Source organism: Xenopus laevis, chromosome 8L, assembly GCF_017654675.1.
Source record: "Xenopus laevis strain J_2021 chromosome 8L, Xenopus_laevis_v10.1, whole genome shotgun sequence".
Classification (NCBI taxonomy): domain Eukaryota; kingdom Metazoa; phylum Chordata; class Amphibia; order Anura; family Pipidae; genus Xenopus; species Xenopus laevis.
This window is the reverse complement of record NC_054385.1, coordinates 25,520,932-25,539,640: the sequence shown is the minus strand read 5'-3', so window position 1 is coordinate 25,539,640 and position 18,709 is coordinate 25,520,932. Positions and strand designations below refer to the sequence as shown.

General features: G+C 39.3%; 1 protein-coding gene across 1 annotated transcript in view; it reads right to left on the bottom strand.

Annotated features, from left to right (window-relative positions):
* The window catches only part of gabra3.L (gama-aminobutyric acid (GABA) A receptor, alpha 3 L homeolog), a 143,797-nt gene that overhangs the window by 5,297 nt on the left and 119,791 nt on the right, over positions 1-18,709 (bottom strand). Inside the window, exons 8-10 of the mRNA XM_041573885.1 lie at positions 5,407-5,627; positions 3,746-3,828; positions 2,992-3,135 (exon numbers count right to left, since the gene is read on the bottom strand). Coding sequence (XP_041429819.1) covers positions 2,992-3,135; positions 3,746-3,828; positions 5,407-5,627 — 448 coding nt within the window. The remainder of the gene's footprint in view (positions 1-2,991; positions 3,136-3,745; positions 3,829-5,406; positions 5,628-18,709) is intronic.

Below are 18,709 nucleotides of genomic sequence, written 5' to 3'. Positions count from 1 at the left end.
GATATAATTGTCTACGCTCCAACTATGGATCTTCATGACAAGTACCTAGAAAAGGTTCTGAAATGCATTGATTCTGCAGGACTGAAACTGAACCTTTCCAAATCCCACTTCAGACAAACTCAGCTGTCATTTCTGGGTCATATAATCTTACAAGATGGATTACTGCCTGACCCTGACCATGTCAATGCTGTTACACAAGCTCCTCCTCCATCTGATTTTCAGATGTTACAAGCTTTCTTAGGTCTTACTTCATGGTATTCTAAGTTTATTCCCAACTATGCTTCAGTTGTGGAGCCACTTAGAGCTCTACTACGTGGAACTTTAAGTCTGGTGTTGTCAGAATCTGCTCAACATAGCTTTGAAATAGTTAAACAGCTAATTGTGAACAGTCCAGCGCTAGCTTTATTTGATCCTGCACTACCCACTATGGTTAATACAGATGCTTCAGACTATGGTGTTGGTGCAGTTCTCACCAGTGTTGGAGTGGGACACCAGGGGCCCACCAAAAAACCTTAGACCAGGGGCCCACCCAAAAACCTTTATGTCTTATTTTCTTCCTCTCCTCACTCAACCTCTATTCTCCTCTCCTCTTCTCTTTTCTTTACATACTATAACCTAATATTCCATTTATTTAGCCTCTTTATTCTCATAGAAATAGGAAATGACCATTAAATAGGCTAAATGTTTAGAAGCAGAAGGGCCCACTGACACCTGGGCCCATCAGGAGTTTTCCTGGTATCTCGGTGGGCCAGTCCGACACTTGTTCTCACACAGAGAAAACTGTTGCATTTGCATCCAGAACAATTACAGAGACAGAGCGTAAGTATTCCACTGTTGAAAAAGAAGCTTTAGCATGTGTTTGGGCAACAGAAAAATGGAGAACCTACCTATGGGGTAGAGAATTTACCTTATGCACTGATCATAGCCCTTTAACTACAAAGGGACTAGGAAGAGCTGGAATGCGTATAGCTAGATGGTCAGCAAGGCTACTAAATTTCAACTACAAAATGCAATACAAACCAGGTTTGAAAAATGTTACTGCTGATTGTTTGTCACGTTTACCTTTACCTGTAGCTTTTGATACATTGGATGAGGACATAGAAGTTGTAGCATTGACTGATTTACTATCATCTACAGTTACAGCTGCTGATTTTAAGCAAGCTTGCCTCACATGTCCAATTCAAGTAAAACTATGGGACATCTTACAAAGCAAATGGCCAAATGCTGAGAAGAAACTCAGTCCTGATCTTCAACCTTACTACAGGATTATACACGAACTGTCCTTAGTAGATGGCTAGGTTGTCCGTGGAGCTCATCGTTTACTGGTACCAGAGACCTTGCGAGAAAAGCTCATACAACTTGCAAATGAGAGTCATCAAGGAATTGTCCTTATAAAACAAAGACTATGAGAACTATACTGGTGGCCAGCAATGGATTCTGTGGTAACTGCCATTCATTCTTGTGTTACTTGTCAGAATCATGACAAAACAGCTATCACACATACACCACCACTTCTGCCAGTACCATTCCCTGATTCAGCATGGGAAAAACTTACTATTGTCAGTCCTTTTACAGATGCTCATATAGATTGTAGATTTGCTATAACCTTGATAGACTATTACAGTAAATTGCCTGAAATTGCATTTGTTTCTCATATTACATCAGCTACAGTAATAACATTTCTGTCTACAGTCTTCAGCAGAGAAGGTAATCCAAAGGAGTTAATATCAGACAACAGACCACAGTTTGTCTCATATGAGTTTGAATCCTTTCTGAGAGAGAGGAATATTGTGCATAGGAAAATCTTCAGAGTATTACCCACAAGCAAATAGTGAAATCAAGCAATTCAAAAGAAGTCTGAAAGTAACACTACAGACAGCAAATCTTACTGGGAAATCTTGGAAAGTATTTACAACAGATTTCCTACATAACTACAGAGCAACATGCCATGCAACAACCCAATCATCTCCAGCTGAATTATTACATGGCAGACAGATGCGCACTAAGTTACATCTTGCAGACACTATACTTCCACAAAATACTGTGCCTACAAAATCATCTACTGCTGACATTGTGAAACGTCAACAAGCCAAATGCAAGGCTTATACTGACAGAAAACTTACGCCTGGATCTTTAGTCAGAATTAAGAAACCAGGAATACTGAAACAAGGAAAATCCAAATTTACTACACCAATTGAAGTGAGACGCCAGTGAGGACCATACACATATAAACTGTCTGATGGACGCATATGGTCTTGCTCCTGTTAGATATGACTTTGGAGAAGCTCCATTTGATGAAGGACATTTTCCTACTCCTGATGTCAACTACAATAGGCCTGAAGAAAGTGAACCTTTAAGGCGTACTGAGAGAATCAGAAAACTACCTGCATGGACCAAGGACTTTGTGATATGAAGAATGTATAATATTGCTTTAATATGTATACTGTTTTATTATTGCAGTTATTAGTTGTCCAAATGCTTTCCTCCTAAAGGGGGAATATATGGTGTTTAAACAAATGGCCTGCGGGTGTCACTGTGCATACACAGGACTTTCTGTACAGCTTAAAAGTGAAAGTGAAAGTTACTGTTGTATAATGCTTGCATGACTCTGCTAATAAAGCACTGTTATACTCTACTCATCCTAGGCTACCCAAAACATAACAGTTGGTGATCAACATGTTGCTCACGAGCCACTGATATATGAATATTCTTGTTTTATCATTAAATTGTAAAACACCTTCAAAATGTCACCTTTGGTGCAATAAATTATCATTATATCGTTGACATGTTAACTAGCATATGTGCTTAATTGCAATTGGGTTTGATTGGAAAACAAATATCTGGTACTGTGGGAAACAACAGTAGTGCAAAACGTGTTAGTCAATTAGCCCTAACTTGTTCCATGTTATTATTTATAATAATATTTCAAACAAAAAAACATTAATTTTCATGATTGGTAAGTTCAGTAAGAGGGCAAATACTGATACATGCCTGTGCTGGAGCGAATTGTTTCAGTTCCTACTGCAACACCCAAGAGGTCATATTGATTGAGCCGAGAGCCATCGGGTGCCACAGCCACAGATTTGTTAGAGCCATTGGTCCAGGAATAGACAACCTCTGTTTTTGGGTACGCATCTAAAGATACAGCAGCAGTGTTCAAAGCAAACATATTAGTTTGACATACATGGTAAAGTAAACTCTTGGGTTAAACCTCTTATTTACATGCACAATTCACATAAGGCTTTAGATTAATACAAAGAGAGAGGATCTCCAGGTTGCTTCAAATAATCCATATAATTTTCTTATATCTCTGGTTCATGGAGAATATTCCACAAAAAGCTGGTTCTTACCCAGCTTCATTTAGACACCTCAGGGGTCATTTATTTTTCCCCCGGCAGTGCAAGAGTGTGCCCCTAGGTACATAACCACAGAGCACTTCTGCCTGGGGAAGATTAATAACAAGTTTTTATATTCAAAAGTGTAATCAAAATCTAGTGATATGGTCTGATTTAAAGATAGAATTAGTCATAAGTGTAATCAAAATCTAGTGATATGGTCTGATTTAAAGCTGGAATTAGGCAATAAAAAGGCAAAGAGTTCTGAAGGCTGAGAAATACTCAATAAAGCTCATTTGATGGTGAACTGTTCATTAACACAAAAAATACAAATTTATTTAGAGGTTTTCTGATGCATAACATTAAGCAGCTGAATGCTATTGAAATTGTAATAGCTGTAAAATACGTACAGCTTCCAAATTTCAGGGGACAGGCGTGAACATCCATAGGGAAGTCCTCAAGGTGCATTGTACACTCTGCATGTATTGTAAGCCTAAAACAGAGAAACATGTTACAATAAGGTAACATCAATTTTAACATCAATTACAGAATGGGAATGAATATACTTGACCTCTTGGTACAGAGTGATCCATTAAAATGCTAATAGGAAAAATCTAATACTTGGTTGAGTTATAATAAACTGGGGTATTTTCGCTGTCCATACTGCTCCTCTTGCAGGTTTATGGCTCCAGCAACTAGTTTTCTCCATCCAAAAATGGGGAGAAATTACCTTATTAGACAACATATCACTTGCACTACAACATATCTACTTGATTACTTGTCTGTGCGGGTTGTCATAATTAGGGAAGACAGACTTGACCCTTTGGCTAAGAATGGATGCACATAGGTTGGCAATTAACCCTACTTTTTGGTATAGTAAAACTTCTAAACTCATTGCTAACCATATCTTAAAATTAGGACACAGATTTCCCACCTTTATGTTGAGATTGATCATATACCCCCCTATACACGGGTGGTGATGGAGGATATCCAAAAATAATGCAAGTTATTATTACAGTGTGAGGGTTTTTTTTTGGATCAAAGAACTATATACATTGTCATCCCTAGGTTTAAATGGGCATTGCTTTCTTATCTTTATCAGGGGTGAATATGTTACACTATAGCTACTTTTGATCTGATATTCTATTTTATTTTGCTAAGAATAAAGTCGCCAGCACTTCGATATATTTATATATTCCATCTTTATATAATATATAAATCATAGTCTTTGTTAGGCCATTCAAGGCTAAATACACCAATTGGTGTATCAATGATATTGAGACTATGGGGTCTATTTACTAACATTCTAATTTCTATTCTTTTTACAAATAGAATTTTCTTTCTCTATAAATTCATGTTTTTTTCTTTATTTCTCTAAAACTTCAAGATTTATAAAGTATAAAAGCCACAAAAAAACTCTAATACAAAGTAAAAGCAAGTAAAAGTCCTATAGTCAATGGAAGCTGCACTGATCCTATAGGAACTTATTTTAGAATTTCACAGCTTTTCTTATTTTTTTCACTAGCAATTGTCTCAAATTTTTAGAAGCTTTCACATTTTTATTCAGGTCATTAATGAATTTTATCTTTTAGTAAATGACATGGCATTCATGTTTTAGAGAAAATAAGTTTATTTGTGGTTTCAAAAACCTCTAAAATGAAAATTTGTAAATGGTTCTCTGTTTTTATTGTTTTGTGTGCTCTCTAGTTGTCTTGCTGGACTGGGGGGTTGCTATGGGATTAGACCTTGGATATCACTGCTAGTGATTTAACATGTGAATCACCATGTTGCGTTTGTCAATTTCTTATGAAGTGAATACTATGCGATTATTTGATATTATCTTTATAAAGGTGCCTGCGAGCATGGAAAGTTGCTGCTTATGTTGGGCTGTGTTATTAGCAATATAGTTTCATTGCATTTGAAAAGTGCATCAAACATGAGTACACACACACATATATATATATATATATATATATATATATATATATATATATGACTCTGCACTCATGTTTGATGTAATGTTGTTTTTAGTTGTGCACATTTTTATACTGTGTTTATTCAGTGGCCTCACCTCATCGTATAGAGCAGAGTCCCATTGTCAATAAGTCGCAGTAATTTGTTAGGTGTGGTCATGTTATGAGCAACTGATTTTTTCCCATTATGGAAAAAGGTATCTGGAGTCCAGATTTTGCTGGCCAGTAGATTATTCAATGGTAGTGTCCTTATTGGACCATCAAATTTCAGTCTCTCATCCAACCAACTCTGTCGGAAGAAGACATCAATTGTATATTCCTGTGGGGGGCAAAGTGATAAATAAAATGAATAAAGTAAATAAGTGCACATTACATTGACATACACATAAAAGACCACCCATCACTGGAAGAAATAAACAGAAAGTGATGCTTTCATGACTGTTCAAGACTCCATGTTTGCTTTCTTCTGAAATAAATTTCAGCTAATCTCATTTTAAGAAGTAATTTTTTTTATGGTTCTTAATATTAAGGAGGATGCCTGAAAATTGCTGCAGCTTTTCATAATTTCCAGTGGAAATGTTCTTATTAATGGAGTTGCAAAGTCTAAAGACCCAGTGCACATGCTCAAGTCATGTAGGATCCTACCTGTCACACGTGACACTGTAAGCAGGTATTATAGGGTATAATTCCATGTTTATAAATGTCTTAAATAAAGTCCAACATTCTGGATTCTCTAAGCGACTAGTGATGCACCAGACCCTCTAGTTCAGTGGTTTGACCAAAATCCCAAATTCATTGGGAACGGATTTGGCCGAATACTTAACCCGAATCCAAACTCTTGCTGTTGCCACACAGCTGGAAAAAGGCAGTGTGCATACTAAAATTGAAAATTTTTTCTGTGTATTCACTTTTATTAATCAAAAAATATATTAATACATCAAAAGAATGTAACATTTTACCCAGTATATTTTGCATATACATCAGATTCATTGATTTATAAACATTGTCAATGTTTGCATTTCCATTATCATTATCCATTTTTGATATATGTCACACATTGTTTAATTAGCCTAACTAAACTTCGTTAAAGGAACAGTAACGTCAAAAAATAAAAGTGTTTTAAAGTTATGAAAATATAATGCAGTGTTGCCCTGCACTGGTAAAATTGCTTTGTTTTCTTCAGAAACACTACTATTGTTTATATAAATAAGCTGCTGTGTAGCAATGGGGGCAGCCATTCAAATGAGAAAAGGCTCATGTTACACAGCAGATAGCAGATAAGCTCTGTCTGTCTAATGGTGTTATCTGTTATTGTAACGGTCGGCACCCAACACCAGAACAAACACCAGGCACCCTGGTGTCGGCTCGTGCTTCACCAGTAGTGTGACCGCCTTTGGGCCTCGGGAGGAGTCCTCAGCTTACTTGGATGCCACCTGGACTTAAACGAGAGGTGCAAGATGAGGGTTCTCGATAGGCAGAGGGGCACGACGGTAGAGCAAAGTCTTTGGACAGAAGGTCATAGTACAAGGCATGAGGCAATAGAGCAGTCAGATCAGGCCGGGTCGAGGCAGGCAGAAAGTCAGCGTTAACAATTCAGGCCGGGTCTGGGCAGGCAGCGTTCAAAGCAATCAGAGGGATACAGCAGAAGAGGTAGTCGAAATTCAGGCAATGGATCAGGATACAGAGGTCAGATTCGTCAGGAGCAGGCAGGGGTCACAACAGGTAGTCAGAATCAAACACAGAATGAAGGCACCAGGAACAACCTATAACGGGCAATGAAAACTAGATAGATGTCCCTTTTATATATTTGAATTTTCGCGCCGTTGCGCGCTGACGTCATTGCGCCAGCGCCAACAAAACAGCAGGAGCGCGCCGCGCGCGCCCCTAGTTACCGGCGCCTAGTATGGAAGAAGAACGTGGCGGGCTACCCCGCCGAGGGGGCGGCAGGCGTCCCTGCCACCCCCCCACTAGACTACCAGGGTAAGTTCTTACAGTTATCCATTAGTTAACCTATGCCATATAGCCGTTTTTCAATTTCCGCCATTGCTCCACAGCAGCTTGTTTATATGAACTATAGTAGTGTTTCTGAAGCAAACAGATCAGGGCAATCAGTGCAGGGCAACAGTACATGATATTTTCATTACTTTAAAACACTTAAATTTTTTGGTGCTACTGTTCCTTTAACTGTTACTGCCTTTATTTTATCTCTGCTGTTAAAGTATATTTGAGTATAACCTAATTTTATTTTCCTCTTGTTTGATCTTAGATTACTTGGATAAGCACTTGAGTTCTACCTGAGGTAAGTATCCAAATGAACACAATAATATCCTTTCGTTAAACCCAATAAAGTCCTCTTTTAGGTTTTTGTTCACCCATACTTGATGGGGTCCCCCTACGTATTGGTTGTTGTACTGGATAGGTATTCTTTCCAGGGTAGCCATGTAGCTGCATATGATTTGTACTTATTATATACAGTATGTATGCCGTTAGTTCTTCCATTAAATAAATATCATTTACCATTTGGAACCATTTATCTTTGTTTGGTATATTTTTGCTCCTCCATAATAGGGGGATTTGTGCTTAAACTGCAATCAATAATTGTAAGAGTAACTCTTTTTTCTTACAATCAATTTGAGCATAGTTATGGAATAATAGGATTGTTAAAGGAGAATGAAAGGCTAAAATTAAGTAAGTTTTATTAGAAAGGTCTATAAATACACCAGTAAACCCTCAAAGTAATGTTGCTCTGAGTCCTCTGTTAAAAGAAACCCCACATTTCTTTCCTTCTATTGTGTATACATGGGCTTCTGTATCAGACTTCCTGTTTTCATCTTAAACCTCCAGGGAGGGCTTGAGCATGCTCAGTTCACTCCTCTCCCCCTCTCCCTCTTCCTTCCCTGCTGTAATCTGAGCCCAGAGCTATGAGTGAGCAGAGAAACTCAGGCAGGAATTGATGTCACACCAAGCATTCTACAGAATAAATAGTGTTATTGCTTGCACTATTGTGGCTAATCTACTGGCAATAAACTGCTTTGCTACCTTTCCTTCTCCTTTAAGGAATTGACTTGCATTTGTTCCCCCCATTATTTTCGAGCATACTTCTGTAACATTTAACCAATATGTTTGTAATTTGGGGCATGTTAGCCATAGGTGTTCCACGGTCCCCGTATCCATTTCACATCTCCAACATACATCTCTATCTAGCAGTCCCATTTTCTTGAGAATTACCGGTGTTCTATATCATCTAGATAATAATTTGTAGGACGTTTCCTGTAGTTTGTTACTTATAGAGCACTTATTTACTCTTAAAAATATTCTTTCCCATTCTTTTCCATTTAGGTATTTTTCCCATAGTTAAGTGAAGGATGGATATTCTGGATATTTCTTTTTTTTTTAATATTTGAAATTTTTATTGGTTTTCGTTGTAACAGAGAGTAAGTACAATAAAATACTTTATGCATTCAGCTACAAGTGTGTCCCTGTCTGTTTATTTCGTAGGGAGTCATAAAGAATATTCCCAGCTTCCGGTCAACTCTCTTGATATCTTGGATTATCTCATTACGGTACATAACTTGCAACTGGCTTACAAATATAGCAAGAAGGAAGGATAGGTGGGGGGAAGGGAAAAGAAGAGCAAAAAGAAGAAATATAGTTAAGGGGAGGTAGGCAACTAACTTCAGCATAAGGCAGGACCGCCATCAGAAATCACAGGGCCCCATACAACAAAATTTCCTGGGCCCCCTGGGCTGCGCCCACCGCAAGCCCCACCTACAGGTCCGCCCACCCCCCAGGTCCACCACACAGTAAAAAAACAAAAAAAATATTGGTGGCTAGGGTTCCCACATGTTAATAAAAAATAAAAAGATATTGGTGGTCAGGGCCCCCCATAAAAAAACATCTGTGGCCAGGGCCCCCCCATTAAAAAATATTGGTGGCTAGGACCCCACATGAGAAAAAAAATTGGTGGCCAAAATTGGTGGCCAGGGCCCCCACCCCCACATTATAAGAAAATTGGTGGCCAGGGCCCCTTAAACGTCCATTCCTTCCCGAAGTCAGCAGCTCTCAGAAAGATGGGGGGCCCAGCTAATCAAGTAAGTGTGGCGTGGCAGGGCCCCCCTTACCCTCGGGGCCCCCTACAACTCTCCCCCCTGTCCTCCCCTGATGGCTGCCCTGGTGTAACGTTATCAGTAGACATCCTATCAATTACTTTGCTCAGACAGTGCCTGATTCGTTGGGATTAGGTCCGGGTTGGGTTCTTTCCAGGCATTGATTGGGCCCACAGGTACCACTCCAGCTCCTCTCATAGCTCCTATCAAGGAGTCTGTCTCTGATATTTTCCATCACTCGGGTCCAGTTCACCTTGGTTATCAGCTGCTGCTGGCCAGGTAACTGGTTTTTTTTCCAATTTGCAGCTAGGAGAGATCTTGCTGCTGTCAGGATGTGTGTAGCTAGTTTATGGGATTGTTTGGAGTGTATGGCCTCAATTTTCAAGCCCAGTAAAAATGTATGTGGGGTTGCCTGGATTGTGTTGCTCAGAACCTCGGAGAGCAGAGATGCTAGCATCTTCCAGAAGTCTTGGGCCACTGTGCAGGACCACCATGTGTGTAGGAAAGAGCCAGTTTCCCCCCATCCCCTAAAGCAGGAGGCATGATCTGGGTTCCCACTCAGTTTACTAATGCGTGTAGGGATGAAGTACCACCGAAAAATGATTTTATAAGCCCTTTCGCTGGATGTTGCGCATGTGGATGTTTTTTTGGCTCTGTCCCAGATATATGCCCAAGTCTTATCTGATATTGTGAGTCATGTAGGATTGATGGTAATCAGTGATATCTGAAGATGATTGATTGTATAAGGATGATATCAAGTGTGCTGGATACAATCATTTGTAGCAAATAGATTCAAAGTGAGTCATGGTCTGAGCATTTTGGTGTTTGAGTTCTGTGTCTATGTAGTGTCTCATTTGTAAATATTGGTATAATATGCGAGTGGGGTATATCGTGTTGTTCTTGAAGTTGTTGAAATGTTAGAGTAATTTGGTCTGGGTGGAAGGCTGCAATGGTGAGAATGTTCGCCTCTATCCATGGTGCAAAGTCCGACGGGGAGCATCCTTGTGTAATGCCATTGTTCTATATCTAGTGTTACCTGTGCTCAATTTCATCTTAATGGCTACAGAGTCCCATAAATCTAGCGCTTGTTTTGAGGAGGGTAAAAGATCCCTGGGCGTGACTCTGTTTGCTTTCGGAATCCGGAACAGATGCCTAAGTGCAGTTGTGCTGTGAAATGATTCTCAATTCTCTTGCATGATTCCATTGAGGGAGTATGCATATGGAGCATGGCCTCTAATCTGCTTGCCAAGTAATATCTATGTAGGTGTGGGACTCCCAACCCCCCTAAAGCTTTGGGTTTAGTCATAATTGACGCTTTAATTCTGTGTTTTTTCCATCCCCAGCTGAAGTTGGATATAGCTTTTTGAAGGGAGAGGGCAATTTTTTCAGGAAAATTAATTGGTAAGGCCCTGAATAGATATAGGAGGCGGGGCAACATCTTTACAGATGCTATCCTGCCGAACCAAGAAAGGTGGTATGTGTGCCATATAGACAGGTCTTTTTTGAGTTTGGGGTAATTTGCTTTCTATAAGGTATCGTAGGAAGGTGTAAGGGTGATTCCCAGGTATTCTAAGTGTTCTCTTTCCCATTTATAGTCGAAATTAAGAAGTTGGAGAAGTTTTAGTTCTGGTTTGGGTATTTTAAAGGGAAGAGCGTGTCTTTGTTGAGTTGATTTTGTAGCCCGAAATTCATTGGAAACGTTCAAGGATATGTAGCAGATTAGGTAATGTAGTTTGGGGGGATGTAATTGTGAGGAGAATGTCATCGGCGAACAGATTAATTTTATGCTCCACGTCCCCTACACGAAAACCTCTAATGTCAGGGTTACATCTAATGGAGTTGGCCAAGGGTTCTAATGAAGTTCTAGTGCGAAGATCAATGGTGACAAGGGGCATCCTTGGCGTGTCCCTCCTTTAATCTCAATCTCATTGTATAGTAGACCCATGCTGAGTATCCTTGCTGAGGGAGTGTCATATAACTGTCCAAAGAGGAATGGTTGTGGTATGTTTCCAAGACCGCAAACATGTACGTCCAATCCACCATCAAAAGCTTTTTGTGCGTCTAAGGACAAAAGGAGGGAGGAGATAGATAATTTTGGAGCTAAGCTGATCAAATCTATCGCCGTGCGGATGCCATCCGCCGCCTGACGCCCTGGCACAAACCCCACCTGATCTTTATGAATTATCTTGGGAAGCATCCCAGAGAGTCTATTGGCCAGTATTTTTGCGGACATCATTGCATAACATCACCATTGATTAGTAACTATGACAACTATGAGGGTCCTTTCCTTGTTTCAGAATCATTATTATGGTTGCCGCTTGCATGTGTTTTGTTAAGGGCGATCCATTTAGAAGCGATTGAAAGAGATCTTTCAAGTGTGGGCCTAAGAGTTTGACAAATGTCTTGTAATATTTAGCCGTATAGCCATCCGGGCCCGGTGCTTTGGCTGACTTAGAGGTTTTAATTACGTTTTCTATTTCCTCTATTGCTATGGGTGAGGCTAACATGTTTTGGTCTCAATTTGGGGAGGAGTCCAATCTGATAAGAAGCTTGAGTCCTTTGCTAGGTGGGCCTCCGGAGCCTTATCGGCTGAATACAATTCCGAATAGAAGTTACCAAACGCATTGAGGATTTGTTTTGTGTCGCGTGTCACATTTCCTGCGTGGGTTCTAATAGCGTGTATAGCTTGCACAGAATGGAGGGCTCTCAGTTTACGTGCTAGTATTGTGTGGGGTTTATTCACATACTCATAATAGTGGTATTTAGTTTTACGCATAGTGTAAGCTGCTTGATCTGAAAGCGTTTGTATCAACTGCCCTCTTGTGCTTTGTAGTTCTCTATATTTGTCCGAGGTTGGGTTTTGTTTATGTGCTGTGGCCACAACATGTAATTTGTGGGATAATTGTTTAATCGTCTCCATTTTGATTCTTTTTATCCGTGATGCATGTTTAATCGGGATTATTCCGGATATTTCTTATCTATTAGTAACTTATATATATATATAAGTGATAACATACAGTATGTCTTAATGGTATCGGCAAAGCACAATTTGCTCAAAGTTAGTAAGTGATCTTATATGGGAGTTCTGTAACCGTAATCTTTGTAGGAAATGGTGGACTTGATGGATTCTCCATCTGTCTCTGGATATTTTCCTTACATATCCAGGGCAGACTTTTTAGTGTATTCTTTGACCATAAATTTCCTAGAGTATGCCATTGCAGGTCTTTATTTTCCTTCCCAAACTCTACTATATTTGATAATATTGCCGGTAATAGGTAATAGGTTTCAAAGTCCGGCATTGCTGTGCCTCCTCTTTGCTTTGGTATACATAGAGATTTTCTTTTAACCCTGCCTTTTTGTGCCTTCCAAATATAGGTAACTATGACCTTATTTAATTGTTCAAAATATTTTCTACTTATTGGGATTGGTAAAGTGGAGAATAAATATATGTATTTGGGTAGAATAGTCATTTTGACACTGTTTATCTTCCCCTTCCATGTTAAGTTTTTTTGGTTAGTAAAAATAAATATTTATTTAAAGTTGCATTAAAAAATCCGATACATACTGACCCCACACGGTCCACATGGGGTCAGTATGTATCAAATTTTTTCCACATGGGGTCAGTATGTATCTAATTTTTTAATGCAACTTTAAATAAATATTTATTTTTACTAATGAAAAGCCTTCGGACACATATCTTTGGATATAACTTTGTTTATGCTGATTGCCTGTGAACTGGGGCAAGTCCCTCTGGTTTGATGGAGGATACACAGAGATCAGGCGTGGATTCCCAACCATATATTGATATAAAGTTTTTTTGGACCAATTTAAAACCATAATCTTGGTTTCTTGTAGGAGAGGTATGTAATTGAGTTCAAACAGTTTTTGAGGGTCCGCAGTCAGCTGAGTCCCCAAATATTTTATTTCCATTTGAATGGAAAAGAAGATTGTAATTGTTGTTTGAGCTGAATCGGTAGGTTAATTGAGAGGGCTTCTGATTTTCCCATATTAATTTTTATAATTCGAAAATTGCTCATAATTCTCCAATTTTCTTTTAATATTTGGTAGCGAGACGACCGGACTTGGCACAATGAGTAAGAGATCATCCGCAAATACTGCAGCCTTCTGTTCATATGAGTTTATATCTAAACCACTTATATCTGCACTTTTACGTATTGCCACTAATAAATATTCCATGCAAATTACATATAACAGGGGTGAAATTAGGCATCCCTGTCGTGTCTCATTCTGAATGTTGAATGATGAGGATAGCGTCCCATTGGCTCTAATTTGTGCCAATGGTATTGTATAAATTTCCATTACTTTTTCTTTAAATAGGTTAGGAATTCCCATATTTGTTAAGGCTAGTTCTAGAAAGTCCCAGCTGACTCTGTCAAATGCCTTCTCTGCGTCCTTTTGTTTATTGGACCACTCAATCTAGTTAATTACTTTCATCGTGTTTTCTTTTGTTTCTCTACCCTGAACAAAACCCACTTGATCTCTATGTATGCAGTGAGGCAAAATGGGCTGTAATCTTTGTGCTTTTCGTATTTTGTATTTTCGTATATATTTTTAAGTCTAAGTTCAAGAAGGATATTGGTCTATAGTTGCCACATATAGAGTGGTCTTTGGGATAAGAGAAATGTGAGCTAGTAAAAATTCTGAGTTTACTGGGTTTTCTTCTGAGATACTATTTAAAAAGGGGAGAAAGAATTTTTTTCCCATTTTTTATAAAATTTGGCAGTGAAGCCATCCGGGCTTTAATTTTTTTATTGCTTCTTCGATTGCACTTTGTGTAATAGGATCTTCTAGTTTTGAGATATATTGATCTGGGATATTTGGTAATGCATTTGCTTTCATATTTGTATTAATTTTAGGGATGCACCGAATCCAGGATTCAGTTCAGGATCCAGCCAGGATTCAGCCTTTTTCAGCAGTATTCGGATTCAGCCGAATCCTTCTGCCTGGCCGAACTGAATCCTAATTTGCATATGCATATGCAAATTAGGGGTGGGTGGGAAATAGGGTGACTTTTGGAAACAAAGCAAGAAAGTTAAATGTTTTTCCCCTTCCCACCCCTATTTGCATTTACAAATTTGTATTTGCAAATTAGGGTTCGGATTCGGTTCGGTATTCGGCAGAATCTTTCACAAAGGATTGGGGGGTTCGGCCAAATCCAAAATAGGGGATTTGGTGCATCACTAATAAATTTTATCACATAATGTTGATTTGCTTTTATCTAGGCAAGGTTTTAGATTGTAAAGTTGTTCATAATATGTTTTAAACGTGTCTGCTATTTGTTCTGGAGCCCAGTGAATTTTACACTTAGCATCTTTAATTTGTCTAATGTGGGTGTATATTTGTTTGTTTCTTAGAGCTCTAGCGAGCAGTTTCCCTGTCTTATTGCCATGTTCAAAATATTTTTGGCGAACTCTTGCTGAAATTATTTTTGTTTGATTGTTTAGTTGCAGGTGCATTTCTAGTCTCGCTGAAGTAATTTGGTTTAATAAGTTTTCTGATTGATTTTTTTTGTGTCTGCTTTCTAACTCATGGGTCTGCATGTATTGCATCTCTATATGTGATTAAGTTTTCTAGTAGTTCCTTAGTACATTCTGGATCCTCTAGCAATGTTTCATTCAGTTTCCATCTCCAAGAGGATTGTGATTTGTTTGGAATTTTTATTTTAACTTGTACAGCTGAGTGGTCAGACCATATTATATCTTATATTAAGGCACTGGTAACCCAGTCAATGTGAAATTGGGACATTAAGATATAATCAATTCTGGAGTATGTTTGTTTGGCATTTGAATAGAGGGTGTAATCTTTTTCATTTTCATGCATACATTGCCAAACATCTAGTAATCTTGTATTTTTTAGAGAATTCCTTGCCTTGTTTATAGCTGAATGTGGCATAGAGGATGTGCCTTTTTTTCAATAGAAGGGTTTAAAGTCATATTTAAGTCCCCTCCAATGATTGTTAATCCTTCTCCAAAGGCTTCTATTTTATTTAGAAATTTTTTAAGGCATGTGGCCTGGTTTTGATTACCGTATATACTCGCGTATAAGCCGAGTTTTTCAGCACCCAAAATGTGCTGAAAAACTCAAACTCGGCTTATACGCGGGTCATACCTCCTTCCGCGGCCCACGTGGCGGCCATGGGCGCCGCCATTATGGGAGCGAACGCCGGCAGGGAAGGACGCGCCGCCCGGAGCTCCTGGACCTGCTCCGGGCGGCGACACAGTTAGTCACAGACAGTCCTGCTGGGGCCGGGTCACGTTTTACTGTGACAGAGGGAAGAGCAGCAGACGTGAGGGCCGGGGTGGGGAGAGCGACAGATGGGGAGGGCAGGGGGGGGAAGTGGCAGAGGGAAGCAAACATGAAATAGGGGTAGACAGAGGACCCTTTAACAGGTACCTGCCCAGTGTCCCCCAATTGTTGCGGCCGGGTCACATTCACATTTTGAAATCTGACATGGGGCCCCTAGGCTTATACACGAGTCAATACATTTTTCCAGTTTTCTTAGGTAAATTAGGTACCTCGGCTTATACACGGGTCGGCTTATACACGAGTATATACGGTAGGTAGATATATGCTACCCAGTGAACATAATGGGGCTCATTTATTAACGCAGCGCAGCGCTAAAAAGAGCGCAGTGGCCAGACATTTGCCCAGCGCATGCAAGTATTTAATAATGTAGCGCACGATACCTTAACAGTGCGATTTGTGCGCTAATGTAGACACAAGACAGGTGCGACGTGTGAAACTGCGTATCAGCTGTCGCAGTGCTTATAATAAATTGTGCGCACAGGAAGATACCGCAAAGGTAAGGATTAGTTGTGCTCATGTATGAATGCGCTGCTTTAATTAGTTGCGTCACATATTGCGCATATTGCGTTCACTTAGACGCATCTGCATTTGTTTCTGTGCTAATATTTGTTTGGTTGCAAAGGTGTTTAGCCTACCTGATACCCTTAAAGGAACCTTGGTCAATATAAACATGTTGGGTGGAAGGCGTGGTTAATATGCACTTTACAAGGGTTGTTCATCTTGAATATACTAGCGCAGCTGGGCAGGAATGCGCATTTTGAAGAGCGTTACTATTACGCCACGAAGAGGCAGGCGTAAAAATTGTGGTGCTGTTGCCCGGGTGCAGTTTTGCACATATACAGACGCAAATCTGCGACGGCCGCAGTGCAAGCGCATTGTAGCCACGCCCACAGCCACGCCCCTAACAACCACGGCATCGTTTGCGACATAAATGCCCAATCTTTTGCGCAATGCGCATAAACAAAACCATCGCAAAAGCTCTGTGTTATGCGCAATATCACGCAAATATATTAGCGATCACGCTTGTGATGGCGCAGACAACCTTTTGCGTCCACTTATGCGCTGCGCTGCTTTAATAAATGAGCCCCAATGTTCGAAAAAGCAAGCCCTTTACAAAAATAAACCTTCCTTCCTCATCCTTTAAGACATCTAATAGCTGGAAATCGACATTTTATGTATTCCAATAGCCACTCCTTTAGATTTAGCACTAGGGTTATTACTGAAAAAACATTGTGAGAAATTACTAAATTTCCTAAGTGGTTCATCTGAGCATTTAAAATGTGTTTCTTGTAACAACAACACGTGTTTTTTGCCTAGTCATTTCTCTAATTAATGCATTTCTCTTTTCAGGTATATTTAACCCATTAATGTTTTAAAATTGGCACATTAACCATTTGAATAGAACATTTTCTCCTTTTAAAGAATCTGATGGCATTTACACTGACCTTGCTATCAGTATGTAGGAATGATCTCTGGGTACCTAAGGTAAAATAGACCTTAATTACTGGGACTGAAAGCCGAAGGACATATTTGTAGCAAACTAGAAAAATTACCATTTCCAAGAAACAAAATATCAACGATTCCCTGAAAAGAGACTTCACATTACTTATGGGAATCCCCCAATTAAGACAGCTGCTGCAACCCTACAGCACTCAAAGACTAAAAATAGAAATAGTGTGACACAGAGGACATTGGAATTATATAATATGAGCTATGAGTGCTGAAGGATGGGACTCATTTCCTGCTATTGCTAAAAACGTGATTGCAGTAAAATGTCTTCTTTTTACAGCAGATATTTCAGACTACAACTCCAGGATGGATGAACTATGCTTATAATAATATAATACTTATACCCTCCTAGAAGACAAATTCATAGAATAATAAGTCGTTACTTTAACTGATGCACCAAATCCTAGAATCGGTTTAGGATTCAGCCAAATCGGAGCCTTTTGTAGCAGGATTTGGATTTTGCCGAATCCAAGAGCCTGGCTGAACTGAATCCAAACCCTATATAACAGTAAAAAATTGCTGCCCATTTAAGTATGCACACTGCCTTTTCCAGCTGTGTGGCACCAGCGAGAGTTTGGATTCGGGTTCCAAATCTGTTCCCAGTGATTCGTACTCATGCCACTAATGTGCATTGGCAGATTTTTAGCTTGGAAATATGCTCAGGGTGGTCTGTCAATATTGATTCTGGAACTGTAAGGTAGTATGGACAAACTGTCTCACCAGCTTTCGCATATGTGGCCATGTTTGCCCATCTTTATTTATCCCTTCAAAAAATGTAAACCAGGTAAGCAAATCTTTGTGAGTGACATGATGATTCCCCACATTCTGTTTTAGTACTTTTCTAAGTGTTAAGAAATGTTTCAGAAAATGGCAACAATACAAGCAATTACTTTCCGTAATTTGAATCTCCATACCTTAAATCTACTACAAAATCATTTAAATTGAAATAAATCCAGTAGCGTTGTTTTGCCTCAATAAGGATTAATTATATCTTAGTTTGGATCAGTACAAAGTACTGTTTTATTTTTACAGAGAAAAGGGAAATCATTTTTAAAAATTAGAATTATTTGATTAAAATCGAGTCTATGGGAGATGGCCTTCCTGGAATGCTAAACTTTCTGAATAATGGGTTTCCAGATAACGGATCCTATGCCTGTACATGATTCATGCCAATAAAAATCTGCACAATTCTGAAAGTTGCTGTATCGTTTAATGCATGTCTCACATAAGCTATAAAGGTCCCTTATATCCAAGTTACAGGGTGGCAGATCTGTCATTTACTTTTGTGAAAAGATGGATTGACACCAAATGCTGACCCAGCACCCACCAGCAAGCTGCTGAGCCACATTGCTGCCTTTTTGCCTTTAGTCAGTCACCTAACATTGGTGTCCTTAGCAGTGGTATAACTAGATGTTACTAGGCCCCGCTGCATATTTGATTTGAGGCCTTAAATAGGTAA